General features: G+C 52.2%; 1 protein-coding gene across 2 annotated transcripts; it reads right to left on the reverse strand.

Moving 5' to 3' along the window:
- Window positions 1-63: 63 nt before the first annotated feature.
- On the reverse strand, window positions 64-11,443 carry ZIC3 (Zic family member 3). 2 transcript variants are annotated; one of them, XM_037512878.2, is made up of 3 exons: window positions 9,831-10,890; window positions 8,530-8,693; window positions 64-269 (listed from the first exon to the last, which is right to left on the reverse strand). In XM_037512878.2, exons 1-3 carry the CDS (start codon window positions 10,888-10,890, stop codon window positions 120-122), a joined length of 1,374 nt encoding a protein of 457 aa, XP_037368775.1. In that variant the 3' UTR covers window positions 64-119. The 2 variants fall into 2 exon arrangements, with proteins under 2 accessions (XP_037368775.1, XP_037368774.1); XM_037512877.1 differs by lacking the exon at window positions 64-269 and adding an exon at window positions 6,709-7,678 and having other exon boundaries at window positions 9,831-11,443.
- Window positions 11,444-18,382: the final 6,939 nt, after the last annotated feature.

The raw sequence follows: 18,382 nt of genomic DNA on the forward strand, positions 1-18,382 counted from the left end.
TGAAATATACCAAAAGAAGAAAATAGTCTTTTTATACCTAGGGAAGAAGCTACTACTCTTAAAATGATCACTTCAAGGTAACAGACATCCAAATTGATGTGGTTTTCTTTGAAACCTCATCAGTAAATCATTTCTTGCACAGTAGGTTCGGCATTAACCCTGCATTTAGGATAGGTAGTGTTATGGAGGGCTGGCTGCTGCATACCAACGTCAGTATCAAGTTCTTCGTCAGGAATTAGAGACTGTCCCGGATACCAAGCAGGACAACACTGGCAAAAAAACAAAAAGTGAACTGCAGATAGGTCAAAACAGTCTACATTAACTCTTAGAAAAATTTCATAACATGTTACTAGATATATTGTTGTAACTGCTAGTTTATAACAAACATGATGGAATGTTTTATTTTTTAACACCTTACTTTCAAAGGATCTTGACATAGGATGTGTTTTAATAAAATATATTAGATAACATATGCAACCTATTAGGGAATCAAACATTGTATAAACTTGTCATCTGGTAAAGGTCATTTTTTTAAAAAAAAAGATTTATTTATGCATAAAAAACTGGGGTGCAGGCCAGAGATGGGGGATGTGTGTGAGAAGATTCACCAGAGACAGAGTGGGGAGCAGACCCACTGAAATACACTGCTGAGGGGAGCAGTGGGCCAGACAGGAGAGGTCTGCCGCACCATGTGGGCCACCTCCCTGGCCCGGAATCGAACTTGTGCTGCAGTGGCAGTGGATAGCTTCAAAGTACTGCATCTTAACCCTTGCACCACCAGGGAGTTCCCTGGTAAATGTAACGCTCACATTTCCCTCTATTCATTAGATTAGTAAACAAGTGGAATTATCACATTAAAATATACAAAATCGTTGGATACTTTTGAAATATTTTCTTTCATTTTAACAGATTTTAAAAACAGAAGTTTCTCGAATTTTATTCAAAGAAGTTTTGCTCTTTTGTTACCATTAGTCGGAATACACCCTCCCCCTTTTAAATACTTCCTGGAAATTAACGTTTTTCAAGCTGTAAATTTCAATAGTTATGCTAGAAACCAAACCGCGGTGGGAAAAGCGCAGTGCCCTTTGGAGTAGTCAGTCAAACAAATATTAAGAGGTCTACCGATTTATCACAAGTCCAGCTTTGCAGAAATTCCATTCACATAACTCCTATAAAAATCAACCAGAGTTTGACCGTATCAAATGACCCAAAGAACACCACAGGTATCCAGGGGAGACAGTTCACCAGTGCATCCTTGGCTTGATTTTGACGTCAATTTAAGAGACAATCTGGGCTCTGTAGTTCTCAAACAAAAGGCCTAACCATTTACTAAAGCTTTTTCAAGTTAATGAACTTTTCATTTTCCACACTCTGGGTACCGAGAGAGATTTAACCAGGAAAAAGCTCAAACCTCAGGGTTCAAACTACAGCATGGAAAAACAAAGTATATATCGAGTACCATTTATTTCCTTTGATCTCTCAAAGATGTCACTGCACTGCAAAGGGGGGGGGGTGTTGGTGGCCGAGCCCAGGGTAGGAAACTTCACCCAAGTGGAGGGGGGGAGTGAAAGGGGGGGAGTAGTGTCTGTTTGGTGGCAATTTCAAAACAAGTTTCCAAACTGCAGACGCGGCTGCAGCCCCTTTGAGTTGCAGGAATCACACATAAGAAAAGGACAGAAAAATCTGCAGGGCATGCTTATGGGGTTTCCGATGCAAAGCACAACTTAAATGCATATTCCAAATTCTTGCCCCAAAGCCTTCCTCTTTGTGCACTGAAAAGGAGGAAAGACAACCCCATCAATTGTTCTCTGCGGATAAAGGCGCTGATTTGCAGATTTCCCCCTAGCTCTGAGCCAGCCTTTCTAATGACCTGCCCACCCACCTGGGGCCCTTTCCGAGGTGGCCCACGGGAACTGCCCCACACCTTCGGGAGCCCAACTGCTTGACAGCGTGCAGCTCAGGAAAGACCGCCTTTTCGTTTAGCTGTTGTCTCCCACGAAGGTGCAAACTGCAAGAACTTGGGAGACTTACTTCCTACAGGAGGGGGGGGGTGTGTGTCTCGAGAACACTTTTCCTTTAATCTCACTTTTTTCACCCTCACGAAAAACACAGCTGAAGGTAAATCTGCAGCATTTTTCTGCCGAGAAAACACGAGCTCAAGATACCAAAGCAGCCTGGGGTTCTCTCACACGCCGGCACGAAGGCAATGGAGCAAAAGCTGAATGAAAGTTTGGGGGCCTGTGGCCTCCCCCCGCCCCCCTTTAGCTTAAGACCACCAGCTGTTATGGCACACACAAAAGCTAAGGACAGTGCCATGTTTCAAAGGCCCACATTTAAATGAGATAGCCAGAAAACGGGGCCTGAGTAACGTGGAGGGTTTGATCTCGCCGTGGCCCGTCCGCGTCCACAAGCCGGCCCCTTATTTGTGAACGGTGCCGACGGGCTCCCCTCCCGGGCCGGCCCCTGTCCGGGGAGGTCGCGGCCTCCGCTCCCGTCCTTTTTAGGGACTGGAAGGTGCGGTGGGGTCCCAAGCCAGGCACGAGCACTCAAGGAGGTTTCCCCCCAGCCCGGGGGAGCCGGGGGCGAAGTCCGCCGTCCAGACCGGCGGGTTTCAGGTCCGAGTCTCCGGGGAGCCCCCCACCCCACGAACGGCTCGCCAACTTCCCACGCCCAGAATGCCCTGGAAGAACTTCTCCGCTTCCGTTTTGTTTGGTTGGGTTTTTAAACCCACTGTCGCGTCGGGCTGCCGAGACCGACATTCCCCCGCGCGGCGCTCGGAGCCAGGCCGAACAAGGGGTCTCCGGCACACCACGGTCCCGCCCGCCGCGGCCGGCGCTCGGCTGCGCGCCGCGGGGGTTCGCCTCCGGCCGCCATGTTCCCGACGCGAGAGCCGCCCCCAAACCCGCCCCTCCCTCCCGCCGGCTCGGCCTGGGCCCCGCGCGGCCCGACGCTTTCAACTCGCCCCCGCCCCCCGCGCCCACTCGACGGCTGCGCGCTGTGCGCCTGCGCGCGGGGCGGCGCGGGAGCGGGCGGGGGCGGCGGGCCGGGCTGCGGCTTGAAAAGGCCGGAGACGCGGGGAGCGGGGGAGGGGGCCGGGCCCGAGCCGCCGCTCTCCGCCCCCCCATCGGGTCCCCAGCTCCGGCCCGGCCGGCTCTCGCACGTGCGCGCTAAAAACCCACTTCAAAGTCCGCTCCGGCGCGCCCCCTCTGGGGCCAGCCTTCGGGCCCTCGCGCGGGCCGCCCACAGCCCCGGGCCGCGCCTCCCCCTCCGATCCCGGGCGGACTGCGGGCCCCGACTGCGGCCGCCCGGCTCCCGGCGTCAGAAGGTTCCTTCTCCGCCCTACCCCCACCTCCCGGGGAAAATGAATGGGGCGCAAAGTTAGCGGTCTGCGCTACGCCGCGGCCTTCGGAGCTCACCATTGTCTGGGCTCGTATTGACCCCAGGTCCGGATTAGGCAGCGGATGATTCCTGCTTTACAGCCTCGCCGGCCTAATGAGGCCGGGAGGCGATGGGGCGCGAAGCGTCCTCGGAGCGCCGGCGACCGCCGGCTTACGACCGCCCAGGGCCCTGGAGGTGGAGGTCAAAGGGTCAGCGGGCCGAGCCCGCCAGAGAAGTGACCCTAGGAAATGAGGTCCCCTCCCCGGGGCCCCAGCGAGAACTGGGGGTATGCACCGACCGGACGCCACGACCACGGGCCGGAGGACAGGCTAGCGGGAGCCCTGACTTCCGAAGCGCCCGGCCTCGTCCTCAGGCCCAGCCCGACGAGAGATGAGCCTCGAGGGTCAGACAGCCAGAGCGAAAAGCAGCCTCGCTGCCCAAGTAGAGCCAGCTCTTCGGGGCCTCAGGGGCGGGGCGCGCCGGGGGCGATGCTTTCAGAAACTTAAGTGGCAAGAGGCCCTGTGAGTTTTTTTTTTTCTTTTTTCGTCCGTTTCAGGGGTTTTATAGGGAGAGGGAGAGAAGAGGTAGCCAGGGGCGAAGAGGCAGGGAGACAGCAGGCGACAAGAAGGGGGAGGGGCGAGGAAGTCCAGAACACAACTTTCCTGGGAGGCTTTGTGAGGAGAGGCGGTTCCTCTTGCACTCCCACCTTCGCGGTAGCTAAGACCCACTGTCCTGCCCAACCTGTACACTGATCTTTAACCTTCCACCGGGACGAAGGCCAGATTTGTGTGTGCGTGGAAATAGACACCTCCCCTCTCCCCACCTAACTGTGGAAATCTCCAGCTAAACCACCCATTTTGGAAAAGAGAATGGATTGCTAACAAAGGTCTTAACAGGTGCGAAAAGGAAAATAACAGGTAGATCACTAAGAGCCCAGCTGTTATTCGTGGTTGCCAGCTGATCCGTCCTTAGGGTTGCAGGGGATTTTTTGGGGGGGGGCGGGGGAGTGCTTATTCTATAAGGTATCTACTAAAGAATGAAGAATGTGCACTTCCAGAATCAGATTATAGGAAGAAAATCTGTTTAAAGTTTTCCACCAAAAAAAAAAACAAAACAAAAAACCCAAAACACAAAACCTATTCTTTGCAACAGACGACAAGGGCAGAAAACAGACCTTTTGAGAAATATGATGGTACACCAGACTAGAGAATCTCATGTAAAGGGGCAAGGTTTTTACATTCTCTTCATGTTGGTTATCGTCGTTAATTAGCATCTGCTCCACTTAGGACACAATACTTTACTGTAAAATGTTATGGTATAATAATTTCAATAATTTCCTACTAAGGAAAGCTCAAACTCTTCTTTATGCCTCCTCAGGAGATACTTCATATATTTAATGGAGAGGAGAAGAAACAAGTTTCTGAGTAACCATAACCCATCACTCTACTCCCCTTTAAGGTTAGGTTAACTTGGGGGTGGAGAGGGAACTCATGAACAATAAAGTATGCAAGTTCAATGCAAATTTAAGACGACATTGTTCAGACCTCAGTTGGAACACGTTTAAAAGCCAATCTTACTAACATACACTTTCGGAAAATTTGCTGAGCATTTCAAAGAGTCTCTGGTTTGAAGTGAAGGAAAAGTCCTGAAAAAGGAATTTGCTCCAGCACCCTCAATGTCAAGGTCAAGATTGGAGCGTCTGGGGTAGCAGTAGTAGACTGACGAGTTTACCTGCTTGTCACTGTGAAATCATCCCAATCTCTGTTCATGACATTCAAGTCCCCTGCCTTGGCTATTGGTGGAGAAAAGTGCAAAAACATCCATTCTCCACAATCAAAAAATCGCATCCAAAGTAACTTGCGATTATACATTGTCAATAATTAATTGTTGACAAAGAGCAGAAGACAATTTAAAATAGACTGCTTCCACTGAATCCAGGGGATCAAAGTTTTTTAATCATCAGAAGTTGTCTGAGTATTTCAATTTAAGATTGATTTATTTGAACATGAAAAAATCAGGCACCAAATACAAAAATGGTATAACATAAATAAGATGTGCCAAGACTTTATTTCTTCAATAAGAACAATAAACAAAATTCTAGCATTCAAAATGATTATGTATATTACCAAATTGCCACCAAAAAACCTAGAGCATTGCCCCTTCAAGAGAAGGAGGTACTTAATCCTATTCATTACATCTCTAAAATTCTTTACAATTCCTCATCTCCACCATTCTATTTGATGATTTGCAAGTTGGTTATTCATGCAGAGATTGGGTTCTCAATATTAAACAGCACCCTAAATTAGTAAAAAAAAAAAAAAGTCTCCACTCTACCCATTCCAACCTCCCCCCAATAGTAATCCGTTTCATTTCCATAGAACAACTGTAAAAGAACTGTTTGTCCATATGAGTTGCTTCTCTGAAGATTAAGTGGATTGTTAATATTTTATCACAAAGCAAACAACCATTTTTCATTGTTATTGATTTTAATGGAAACAATGCTCTTAACATCTTTGCCTACAAACCATGAACTTTAAAAATACATATTTTGCAAATGTTTCTTTCCATAGTATCATTTCAGAACCGCTGCAGTTATTACACCGCTATAAAAATGTTATGAAGAATTGTGATAATTATGAGTTGAAATATATACAGCAAAACAAATCAGCCTTTGCCTTCCAAAATTGTAAATGGACTATGGTTCTTTTAAGAAGCACTTTAACCATAAGTAAGCACGGCTCAACTGGCCTTACTCATTACCACTGTTTCAGACATACTCTTACTTTTTGAAAATATATAGATAGCTAGATAGATTTGATAGCAGATTAGATAAGTCATAGATAAAAACATATATAGGTATATGGGTGATCGCTCGATAGAATAGACAGACATGCATCCTGCCACAATGTTCATTTTTATGTAAGATAATAAAAAACTAAGGGACATAAAACTCATTAGGTTACCTTATGTTTATATATGTAGGGCAGGGATGATTAAATCCAGCTTCTCAGTCTTTGAAGTACAAGATTGAGATGTCATGGCCACTAACTGAATTGATCGGTAATATTTGATTTGCATGCTGAAAATCCAGGACAAACACATTTAAACTCGCAGTTAAACAACCATCTGAGCTAAAGATAAAGAAAGGAGGGTATTCTCAGATGGAAACTGACACTGTAAGGAATCTATACTGCAATAGAAAAATAATTTAACAATTAAAAAAGGGATCTGAGTGAGTTATAAATACCAACAAACAAGATTTCATTTGCTCACATCTCCTCTTTGTAGAAGGAGGCTGTTACAAAACAAGAGAAAGGAGTCAGTGGTTCAAAAATTGTAAATTGTGTTCTTCTTTCAAAACAATAAAATTTTAATGCTAAAGCAGTTATAATCAAAAGCTGTACAGAATTTGTTAGAAAACATTTATCCATAAATATTGTTCAGTTCCCGGCACTTGTAGCAATAATTAAATTACAAACGATAAATATGGCATCAATGGTTATGTATTTACAAAAAAAAAAGTTATTACAAAAGGCAACTGTATACTAAACGTCACAATCTGTGTAGAGTAACATCACATCCTCAGCCTGAAAAAATACTGAACAACAGTTTCGACCCCATTAGACAAAAATACATTCACAAGTGTAATGCTTTGAGAAAAAGTTCAAGACATAACAGGACTTTGGCACGGTTTAAGACTGTGAGAGTTTAAACAATCACCACTAAGGCGAAGGATTTCCATCAGGTTAACACCACCAACCACCAACAAGCCTTCTATAACTTCCTCTCAAGAAACAGGACAAGTGTTAAAATGAACTGAAAGAGTTCAGGGATGGGGTGTGCAGAGAGCAAGAGAAATGGGAGGGAAAAGCAGTGAAAAGATTTTTTAAAAAATCCTTCGAATGCCAAAACATATTTTCTAATCCTGAGAAAAGGGCATGGCTACTTTTGGATCTTGCCCCAGAAACTTCCTGGACAATTGCAATTTACAAGATGTACCCCTATATATATATGGCCTCTTGCCTTAAAATTCCATTTCCATCTGATTGGTCTCAGTTTCCTTTTTAAAATGCATTTGGTCCATTCTATGGTTAACAGGGTTTGTTTTTTGTGTTTGTCCTCAGACGTACCATTCGTTAAAATTAGGAGGAAGTCCAGGGTTGTGGCTGGTGCTAGTTTGAACTGCAGAAGGGGTTTTAGTGGTATCTTTACTGTTTGCAGAAGCTATAGCGGGTGGAGTGGAAGATTCATAGCCTGAACTGGCAGCAGGGGAGGAATCTGACCCTTGAGATTCATGAACCTAAAATTAACATGTATATATTATAATGAATATAATTCCAACTGGCATTGTGCAAGCAAAAACAAGAGCAGAATTCGAGCACTGTAAGAGCAAGACCGCCCAGTGACCCACTTAAAAGAGAAATGCTGCTGATTTTTTTTTCTGTTTTTCTGTTTTTTTGTTGTTGTTTTTTTTTTTAAATTCCCATATCACCGGTGTCTAGAACCCCCGGAGATGTTCGCCAACAAAACAGTTTCAGTCCTTAGGAATGGCATTATGCAGAAGGAATAAAGCACTGTTTTACTTGTGCCCCTTCAAAAATGCATTCCCCAGGGGTGGAGTGGATAAGCACTTAGTCTTTGGGGTCCTATAAAATACTCCAGGCCCAGGTTTCACCAAGCTCGCTTTAGCTTGGGAAAGCAGGTACAGAGAGAGGTGGCACAGGCGCCCAGAGAGCTGCGAGGTCTCAGACAATTGCGTGGGAATCAGAGCGCGCTCCTCAGCCCTATTGTTTTATCGGAAGCCGAAGAGCGAATGAACCACCCACCCCCGGGTTCGGCGCGGGCATTCTGGGTTCCCACCGCGGGCTGAGCGGGCAAGGGGCAGCATCTGCCACCTCAAGCCCAGGCGAGCTCGGTTAGAGCTCCTCAGTAAACAACCGATTGTTCCCTCAGCTCCCTCCACCTCCCCACTGTGCTCTTCCCCGCCTCCCCCACCTCAGGGTCCCCAAAACGGGTTCAAGGTGTCACCGCTGGAGCAAATCGGATTTAACGTGGAGTATACAGGGTTGGCAGCGCGGGCGCTTCCGTTCCGCGGCCCGGTGTCGGGCCGAGTGTTTATAAACCGCCGACCGCTAATAAAGAGGTAATTACCTTCATGTGCTTGCGCAGGGAGCTCGGGTGCGTGTAGGACTTGTCGCACACTTTGCAGATATAGGGCTTGTCCGAGGTGTGCACATGCATGTGCTTCTTGCGGTCGCTGCTGTTGGCAAAGCGTCTGTCACAGCCTTCAAATTCACATTTGAAAGGTTTCTCACCTGCAAAGGGCAAGAGCGCAAAGGGGAGGAAATATGGTCAGGGCCCGGCGCTTCCTCGGGCCGCACTGTGAGAGATGGAGAGCCCGGCGGTCTTCCCGGAGAGGGAGCGCCAACTGGGGGAGGCTGTGGCATCTCTTTTCCCTGGAGAAAAATGGAGAGGGCGGGTTGAGCCTGCTGGGCTGGGGGGGGTGGTGGTCGAGAACGGGGATGGGGACGGGTCGGCCCAGAACCTGCCCTCCCCTTTGTTCTCGCGCAGGAGGGCAGGGCCCCTGGCTCCGGCAAAGTTTCCCCTAAGTTGTGGTGCTAGTCCCCCCGGCCCAGGGCTCCCGGGGCGCGGCCACTTTCCGCCAGTACCTCGGCGATGTAACCAAGCCCGGGCGGGACAATGGGCCAGGAACGGGACAATCCCATTCAGTTCCTTCTTTGTACCTTTTAATTTGCCTCTTTCACATGCAGCAGTTTTGCTAAGCCCGGTATTAAAGAGCTGGGGTCGTCGTGCTTAACGTTGGAAAAGAGAATGCTATATAAATCGAGGGGCTCAGACAGTTTTACAAGATGTTCTGAACAAGCCGCGGAACTGGGGTGCCTTTTCTACTTTAGCTTTCCTCCTGGAGGACTGAATTGAACCTGGAACTCCAAATAAAAATAGTTTGACAAAAGTATCAGTCATTTAATTAGCAGATGTGCCAATCAAGGGTAAAAAAGAGCGGAAGTAACCGAAAGTTAGTTGGCATTAGCATTTGTATAGTTGCCTTCCCCGAATGTGTGCCGGGAGCTAAGTCGCCTGTAAGCAATACGCTCTCCACACATTCGCGGTCCCTGCCCAGTAACCCAGAGAGGGAGACAAAAAGAGGCGGCGCCAGTCGGTTCCTGGGCGCGAGAAGGTTCCAATTAGTTCCCGAGACCGCGGAGCCGTGTGCCCGGGAAGTTAGAAGTGGGCAAAGGCGCCGCGGGGCGGGGCGGGGAGGGCGGGCGGGCGCGAGGCGGAGGGGCACTGACAGCGCCTCTTTCCCAAAGGGCCCCGGCGGGGCGCCGCCCCTCTCTCGCGCCGCCACCCCGGTCCCCCTCGCGGAGGAAAAGTCGGCTCCGTGGCGCGGCGCCGCGGCGAGTCCCGCGCCCGCCGGCCGCCCCCCTTACCTGTGTGGGTCCGCTTGTGGATCTTGAGGTTCTCGGAGCGGGCAAAGATCTTCCCGCAGCCCGGGAAGGGGCAGGGGAAGGGCTTCTCGCCCGTGTGCACGCGAATGTGGTTGACCAGTTTGTACTTCGCCTTGAAGGACTTGCCCTCGCGGGGGCACTCCTCCCAGTAGCAGACGTGGTTGTTCTGCTCCGGGCCCCCCACATGCTCCATGGTGACATGTGTCACCAGCTCATGCATGGTGCTGAAGGTCCGGTCGCAGCTCTTCTTGGGCCGGCTCAGTTGAGCCTCGTCGATCCACTTGCACGACAGCTCCTGCTTGATGGGCTGCCGCATGTAGCGGAAGAAGGCGCCAGGCCCGTGGTGGGCCGCCACGTTCACGCCCATGTTCATGTTCATGGGGCTGTAGTTGGGGAACTGCGCGCCCGCCGCGTAGGGGTCCGTGCGCGGGCTGGCCACCGGGCGGTACGGGTCGGCACGGCCGAACAGCTCCCCGCGGAGCCCCAGGTGGACCTGGTTGTTGTCCACGTGCCCCGTGGGCGACGGGTGCCCGGCGGTCTGCTCGTGCAGCCCGGGGAAGAGCAGGTAGCCGGGGGGCTCGGGGATGCCAGCCGGAGCGTGCAGGCTGCTCGCCGAGCCGGCGAAGAGCCCATGCTGCCCTCCTCCCGAGGCCGCCTCGCCGAGCCCGGAGCCGCGCTGGCGGAACAGAAAGTCGCGCGTGGAGTTGAAGGCGGCGGAGGCGGCGCCGCCGTAGCTGGGCACCTGGCCGGCGTGATGGTGGTGGTGGTGGTGGTGGTGGTGGTGGCCCAGGGCGTTGGCGTAACCTGAACCCTGCGGCGTGAACGCCGAGCTCTGGCCGGAAGACAGATCGTGAGCCGCGGCGGGGCTCAGCTTGAAGGCGGCGGCGGCCGCGGCCGCGGCGGCGGCGTGCGGCGAGTCCCCGAAGGGATTCAGCCCCATGCCCGCCGGCTCGCGGTTGGGCATCTCGTGGTGGCGCGGCGCGCCGAAGCTGCCCACTCCCAGCCCGGGGAACTGAGGGCCTCCGTCCAGGAGCATCGTCATGGGTGGGGCGTTCTGGGCACCGGCGGTCCGGCCGAAGGGAGCGAAGGCGCGGGCGAAGGAGATCTCCGAAGTGCCGTAGTCGGAGAAGGGCGGCGGCGGCAGGACGCGGCCGGAGACCCCCACGGCGGCACCAGGGGCTGCAACTTTCCGAGGCTGGCGAGAGTCTCCTGCAGAGGGATAGGAGGGAGGAGGGGAAGTGGAAGGCGCGGGAGGGGGAGGCGGGGGAGAGGCAGGGGGTCGGAGAAGGGAGGAGAAAAGACTCTGGGACGAGATCTGCTTTACCAAACTAACAGGCGCGCACAAAGAAAAATAAGCAAAATACTAAGTGGAGGGCGGAGTTTGCCAAGCCGGTCCCGGCTCCCCCCTCCCCGAGCGCGCGGCACCGCGGGGCCGGCAGGCTCCCTCCGCACCGGCCTCCCGGCTGCGCTGAGCTGACTAGCGGCGCCCGCTCGCAGCCAGCGGGCGGCCGGCGGGGCGGAGGCAGGCTCGGTCCTCGCCGATCGCCGCGCGAGTCCCAGCCTCTTCGCCTCCAGAGTAATGTCCTTGGACTGATAAAGTCAATCACTCACTCCGCTCACATAAACCGAGCGGGAGGCCGCGCGGCGCGCGCCAATGGGGAGCCGGCTGGCCCGCGGTCACCTGACCCCCGGCCCGGCCGCCCATTGGCCGCCGCCCCGCTGATTGGCAGCGCGGAGCGGGGAACATGGCAGCCGCGGCCGAGCGGGCGCCGCTGATTGGGCCGCAGCCCGGCGCCTGGCAGGTGAGGCGGCGGCGGCGCGGCGCCCGCGAGTGGGCTCCGCGGCGCTGGCGCGGCCGTGGGCGCCCGGAGCCGGGCTCGAGCCGCCGGGCGGCGGGGCGGACCCGGGCCTCCCCCTCCGGCTTCCCTCGGGCCCGAAGCGGGCGGCACCGCTCGCGCGCGCGTTCCCCGCTTTGGCCAAACCGGCGCTTGGCGCCGCGGAGGATCGTTCCCACCGTCGGCGCGCTGCTGGACGTCCGGTCCCTCTGGGCTCCCCCCGGCCTCTTCACCCCGAGAACGTGACCCCCTCCCGCCGTGGGACCCCGATCCCCGGGCGAGCGCACACGTTCGGCGCGCGCGGCCCGTCGGTGGCGTTCTCCCCACTGGCCACCGCGGGCCCCCGGAGCCCCCAGAGCCCTGACCCTGGCCTCCAGTTCGCCTCCCTTACCCCTAGCTGCCGCCGGCCGGCCGGGCCCCGCCAGGAGACATGATTCCAGCTGGAGCCGACCTTCCTCACCGGTCGGAGCCAAGCGCTGACTCGAGTTTGCGAGTAGTGGTTACACTCGCCGCTGGCCCCCACCCCCGCGGATGACACACCAGACACGCAACCAACACACCCAACACAGCAAATATCAGAACGTAGCGGGAGACACGCACGCCACACAGCAAACACAAGCACATGAAACAGCTCCCAACTAAAGACAACAGTAAGCGCACAGCACAGCACCAAGCCCCACACAAAACAGTCCACACATGCAAGAAACTAGGCACAGTGTAAACACAGACACAGAACTCAGTAACACGCACAAACACAAATACTGAACATGCCCAGGACGAGCTTAGCCTGTGTGCACAAAACATGCAACAACACACTGCAAGATAAGCCCCACTGCACACACACAGGATCAGCAGGGTCTTCAAACCGTGTCGCTACTCAGCTTCGAATTCTCAACGTTTTCAGTTACAAAAGTGGGGAGGTGGGAATGGGGACTGTGAGGTGGAATGTTCTTCACTCTGGATAGCCCAGGCATTGCTCTCGTCCACATCTGCCCGGAGAAGCCTTTGGTGACCTTGGGGACCTGACCTCTTAAGGATTTACTTTCCAGGGTTCTGTGTGGGATCCGCCCTGACCCCAGTCTGGTGCAGGGTCTTTCTGGACATAATGACCACGTTCACACACTGCTGTAAATCCATTCTCTCTCTTTTTTTTTTTTTTTTTTTGGTCCGGCAGGGCATGTGCAGAGAATGTAGAAGAGTGAGAGTGTGAACCAAAAGCCGAGAGAAAGATGACTGTGATTGTCACATCCCCAGCGGGGCCGAGCCCCAAAGTCTTCGCCTGGATGCAGCCTCACAGCCTGGCCGCCATCTCTCTGTAGGGAACTGAACATCCGATCAAGTTCAGAGGCACTGGGAGAGACCGCCTCAAGCAGAGCTTTATAACTGCAGCCTTTCACTTCCTGCCCCCCAATCCGCCTGGCCAGGCCAAGACTTCACCTTCTTTCTTTGCCAGTTTGCTAGGGGGACACCCTGCCGGTAGTACACTCACCGTAGTCACCCCTCCCAGCAAACTCGCCCCAATCCTGAGCTCTCTCCCCAGGTTGGAAGGTGAGTTCGCGGCTCACTTCAATTATTACAACTACTGAAAATAGGCTCCCCAAGAATGATTTCAGTGTCGCTCACTAGAAGGTTTCTGGGGGGTTGGGGGGGCAGAGCAGAACAAATACGCTAAATCATGCAAATGAATTCCCCGGAGTCAGGTTGAGAAAATGGGAGGACTGCCTGCTTGCTTCCCCACCTTTCTGCTCGCTTTCCCCCTGCACACTTCCTTCCCTCTACCTTCTTCACCTCCCCCCAACCCCCACTGCCGCTGGGCGCTGTCGCTGGTGTGAAAAGTTTGGATTTCCTCGAGTCTCCAGTCCAGAGGAGAGCGGTGCTCGAGGGCCAGGGGCGGGGAAGGGGCGGCTGTCCGGCCCTTGCCCCGACAGCGCAGATGCGAGGGTTTCCGGGGAGCTCCGCCAGGTACCCCGAGAACCAGGGACCTTGAGCGTTTGGGAGTCAAGGCCGGCAACCGCGGTAGGGGCTGCGGAAGGAGGGCCGCTGAGGCAAACTAGCCGGCCCCTTGTGGGGCGGGGTCCCCAGCGCAGAGCAGGGGACCTCGCGGCCGCTGACCTACCCGGTGCCCAGTGTCCGTTTTGATATGGCCACATTCCGATAATTAATTGCCTCCAGCACGTGCTCTGCAGTCCCTGGAACAAAAAAGCATAATTCAATTAGATCATCAACCGAGAAGTGTGTGTGTTGGGGGGGGGGTGCTTGTTAAGGGGCCGACCTAAGGTGGTTGAGCCAGGCCAAAACCCTGGGCGGTGGGGCCCTTCCTGGGACAGCTCGGGGCAGCCTGGCCCAGCCGGAGAGTGCGACTCTGAAGGGGGTGTCCTTGCTTAATGGGGTGCGGGGACCCCACATGCTCTCAAGAGGACTAGGCTTGGCTTTGTGAACAGCAGGGCAGAGGCAGGCAGGCCATTTCAAATTCTACTTTGGTTGGTGTGGGGGAAGGTTTTCTTGGGGGGGGGTGCGGAGGGGAATCATAAACCCTGAAACACGACAGAAAGAGAAATATCTTCAGAAATAGCAAGTTATGGCCTGTGAAAATAAAGTCCCTCCCCTGGGCAAAGCAAATAACTGTCAGGCAGTAACACGAACACTAATAATAATAAGCAAAGTTTTCCAGATTACCTGCAGCCCCCACCCATCAACTTCTTCAGAGGGGACCCTGGGAACAACTTCAGGGGGACAGAGGACTCCAGGAAGCTGGGTCTGAGAGCAAAGTGGTGGCTGAAAAAGGAAAGCAAAGAAAAGTTTTTTCTGCACAGAGGCTGGGGCCAGGCAGAAGAGAGCTCGCCTTCGTTTTCCAGGTGGAGAAAGGAATGGCTGGGCCGGGCAGGCAACTGGAACCCAGGGGTCCTGGTTCTTATTTTACGCTGTAACTGAGGCTCCCCTGGCAGCCTTGGCTTACTGGGGTTTGCATGTGTATTAGGCAGCGTAAATTAACCAATAAATCTCTTTTATGCGTCCCCCAGTTGTATGTGGTCTGGTCTAAATATCCATATGTGTGTATGGATAGGAAATATAATGGGATCCTTCCCCTCACACTGAGTCCAAACAGTAAATAGTGGGGAAAGATGTATTTTCATGCCTAAATCTGAAGCAATAAATAAAACCAGTGAAACCGATCAACACAGCAAAGCCTTTGAGCCGGAATTTTAGGATCCGTTTTGGAGAAGCAGGAGAGAAGCCCAACATCCAGAGGACCAGCAGAGACCAACTGGTCTCTCTGCACAACCCAGAGCCCACCGCAGCACTTTTCTCTCTGGTCTCCTAAAAAACAAAACATGTACAGCATGTTGTGCTCTCCAGCAGGATTTCTTTCTAAACACGTTTTCTGTGGTGGACATGAAATTATCCGAAGTCGGAGACCTAGCAATTTTCTTTAAGTCCAAGGGAAACACTGCGGTCTTTTCTGTTTTGTATTTAGAAAAGACTTGCAATCTTACACTCGCAACATTTTAAAGACCCTTTAAACCCAGCAAGCGGATTTCCGTTCTGCCAATGCTTCCTGATTTATTTCAATAAATGAATCTTTGAATCCAGGAAGGGAATTATTCCAAGGCACTGAATTTGGTGCGCCTGCTTCTTCCTAGTGGAGCACACAGTGTTTCTCGTTGAAACATGTCCTTGAAACTCACCATTATTCGCATTTTCCCCTGGTAAACGGCACTTTACAAAAATCCCCACCCTCTCTTCAGAGTCCCAGATCTTTTTAAAAGAAAAACTGCAAATTGCAATAAAAAATGAAGGGGGAAGCAAGCTGGGGAAAGAATGCGTTTTTAACTCCTCTTTATTTTTATGCTAAGATAAAGCTCTTAATTGGCTTCAGGGCCCGAGCTGAACGGGCGATCTCCGGAGCTCCGGGGCCTGTGGACGTACTTGCCAACCCTCACTGCACTCCGGATTTTGCTGGTGCGTCAGAATTTCCACTATATTCCCATCATTTGACAAATATTTCCTGAGCCTCCCAACCCTTAAATTCAGTGCAGAATGAACAAATAGATACTGTTAATCAACCCTTTTTAAAAAAAATCTGTTTTGCCTTTGTCCTCTGCAGTCCAAGGCATATTGCTGCCCAATGCAATGAAATGCAAGCCAGATGAGACATTTTCATTGTAGCTGTCAATCAAGACTGTAGTATGCATGCATGCATGCGTGTATGTATGTACGTACATTTGAACTTCAAGGACAGAGGCCGGGGAGTTGAACTAGAGCTCTCAGAATCCAGCACTTGAGGTTATGAAGAAAGTCCCTGAGAAGCAAGAAATGGAATGAAACCCTAGGAGGTGGGCAGTGCTGGGTCACCAGCTAGGTCTGCAGGCAAGGCTCACGGCGAGTTGTTGTTGTCCTGGTCCCCTAAGTCCCGCTGCCATCAATACCTTTACTGCTCTAAGAGGTGCCCCGCTGTTTGCCTCCAGGCCCTGAGTGTCAAAAGGACAAGTCACAGCAGAAGAGGGCTTCCCCTTTCCTTGGGGATCAGAACACACTGCAGGTGGGGAGTGCCCAGGCGAGGGGCCAGGGAGACCCGGGCAGAGGCAGAGATAGACAATGATGCATTTGATCGGTGTTTACAAGTCCTTCTCCCGGGACCTAAAGAGATGGGAGAAGGAGAATGCATGCGGGGTGTGGAGCACACATGTACCCAGAACGCCATTCCGCTAGCTGCTGAGCGCTCTCTCTGCTCCCTCTGCTCCCTCCGCTCCCTCCGTTCTAAAACGTAAATCATCTCAGCTCTGACCGATCCTGGGGTACTTGCTCCTTCACTTCTCTGCTTGGAGGCAAGATCCTGCGCCCAGGACAGGGCACCTCTGCGCCCAGGATAGGGTTACTGGACTCACCTCTGCACTCCATCCTGGTTTCTGGCAATGGTTCTCATTCCTTGTGCCTCGACCAGGGGCCCCGACCGCCCATCTGTTGCCAAGCTCCATTTCTCTTGCTGAGGCCTATTGCACCACTCCCTTGTGCTCCCGCACTTCTCCCAGGGAACAGAGGCTGCGTTACCCGAAGAGTTCTCTTCTCCTTTACCTCAGCTGAGAGAATTCCCAACACCTAAAAAAAACGCTGTCCCCAGCCAGCCTACTCCAGGGAACTGCACATAGCTCAGGAATTGCAAGTTGTTTTTGCACTTGGTCTGGACTCATCTAGTCCTGTCCTAGCGAGGCGATGGGAGGAAAGTGCTTTGGTATTAAAACAAAGAATCGGGGCTTTCCTTGTCCTCCCTTTCCACCGGCAGAGCCAGACAAAATGGGGGCTATTTAGACGCACTTCTCGTTTGAATGTGATCTGGCAACTCGCAAGCCAAGTCTGGCCCGTGACCTATTAGATTTGTATGGCCCCAGGAGCCAGGAGTTTATATATATATATATATATATATATATATATATATATATATATATATATATATATATATCAAAGAGTTAGAGGTAGAAAAAGGAGAGGGAGGGCAGAGATTATACTGCAGAGCCTGCATGTAGCCCGCAAAGCCTAACCTAAAATATTTTCTGCCTAGTCCTTTCCAGAAAAATTAGGCTACAGGCTTGATGGCAGCCTCCATGGAAGGTAGGGGTTCTTCTCCATAGTCACCCTCCTATTTTTCAAGCTTCATTTTGCATGATGTGATTTTTTTTTCAACCTCACAGCCCAATTATTTCCGGGGTCAAGGGAAGATGAGCCCCTGGAGAAAGGCGGGACAAGAAGAGAGAAGAGAGGGAAAAGAGTTGTGAATATCTCAATCAGTGACCAGGTGACCTCTGACCCTGGGGCTGGTTTTATTGTCTTTCTACTTTGGCTAGAGAGACATAGTTTATTGACCCTTTCCGCCTGACTGAACGCTGAAGGACAACCACTGCCACCAAACCCAGCAGAGACAGTGAATCCAGGCTTGGGCTGCTGAGCAGCCTGCCTTCAGGAAGCCTGAGGGAAGTGACCCTGATTGCCCAGAACCTAGGGGCTTTGAGGAACAGAGGATGGCCTCCAGCAACTCAAATGTCAGCAAGAGCCTGGAGTTCACCCCATCCACTTTTTCTCCCAGAAACATTCCAGTGCCTTTCTTCACCCTGCCCCCCCTCGCCACGCCCCCAAATGCCATTCGCCTGCATACTTGGCCAAGGAGTTTAGGCTCCTTCCCAGAATGCCCTTCCTTTAAACTCTAAAGGCAGGTTTATATTGTGGTTCAGGTGCTCCCCACAACCCAGCTGGTCAGCAACTGCCTGTCTTCCTCTCTCCCTCCTCCTTCTTCCCAAGCCCTGGTCCTGTCAGGAATTTCTCTTTGTGACTACATCTCCCCTCGCTTAAAACTCTAGTCCCCATCACGTGTTACTTGGGTAGATTACACCTTACCTTATGAGCCTGGCCCAGGCTGGCAACAGAGTGAACCATTCCTCCAGCCCCAAGTAGCCATTTTGCTCAAGAAGGATTGCCATCTTTAGCTCGAACATCTCGGATGCTCAGTTACATTTGAATTTCAAGTAAGTGATTTTTTTTATTAAAGATTTATTTATCTATGCATACAAGAACTGGGGTACAGGCCAGGGGTGTGGGGGAGAGTGAGAGGATTCACCAGAGACAGAGTGGGGAGCAGAACAGGCAGATTGACTGAAATACACTGCTGAGGGGAGCAGCGGGCGAGACAGGAGAGGTCTGCTGCGCCAT

Source organism: Talpa occidentalis, unplaced genomic scaffold (assembly GCF_014898055.3).
Source record: "Talpa occidentalis isolate TD23 unplaced genomic scaffold, MPIMG_talOcc4v2.1 talOcc4.15, whole genome shotgun sequence".
NCBI classification, from domain to species: domain Eukaryota; kingdom Metazoa; phylum Chordata; class Mammalia; order Eulipotyphla; family Talpidae; genus Talpa; species Talpa occidentalis.

Coding starts and splice junctions, on each gene's coding strand:
- ZIC3 (XM_037512877.1), bottom strand. CDS start 10,890: ATGACGATGCTCCTGGACGGAGGCCCTCAGTTCCCCGGGCTGGGAGTG. Junction 8,694..9,830: donor CCACAAGCGGACCCACACAG/GTAAGGGGGGCG, acceptor TGCCCTTTGCAG/GTGAGAAACCTTTCAAATGT. Junction 7,679..8,529: donor CCCTGCGCAAGCACATGAAG/GTAATTACCTCT, acceptor TGTTAATTTTAG/GTTCATGAATCTCAAGGGTC.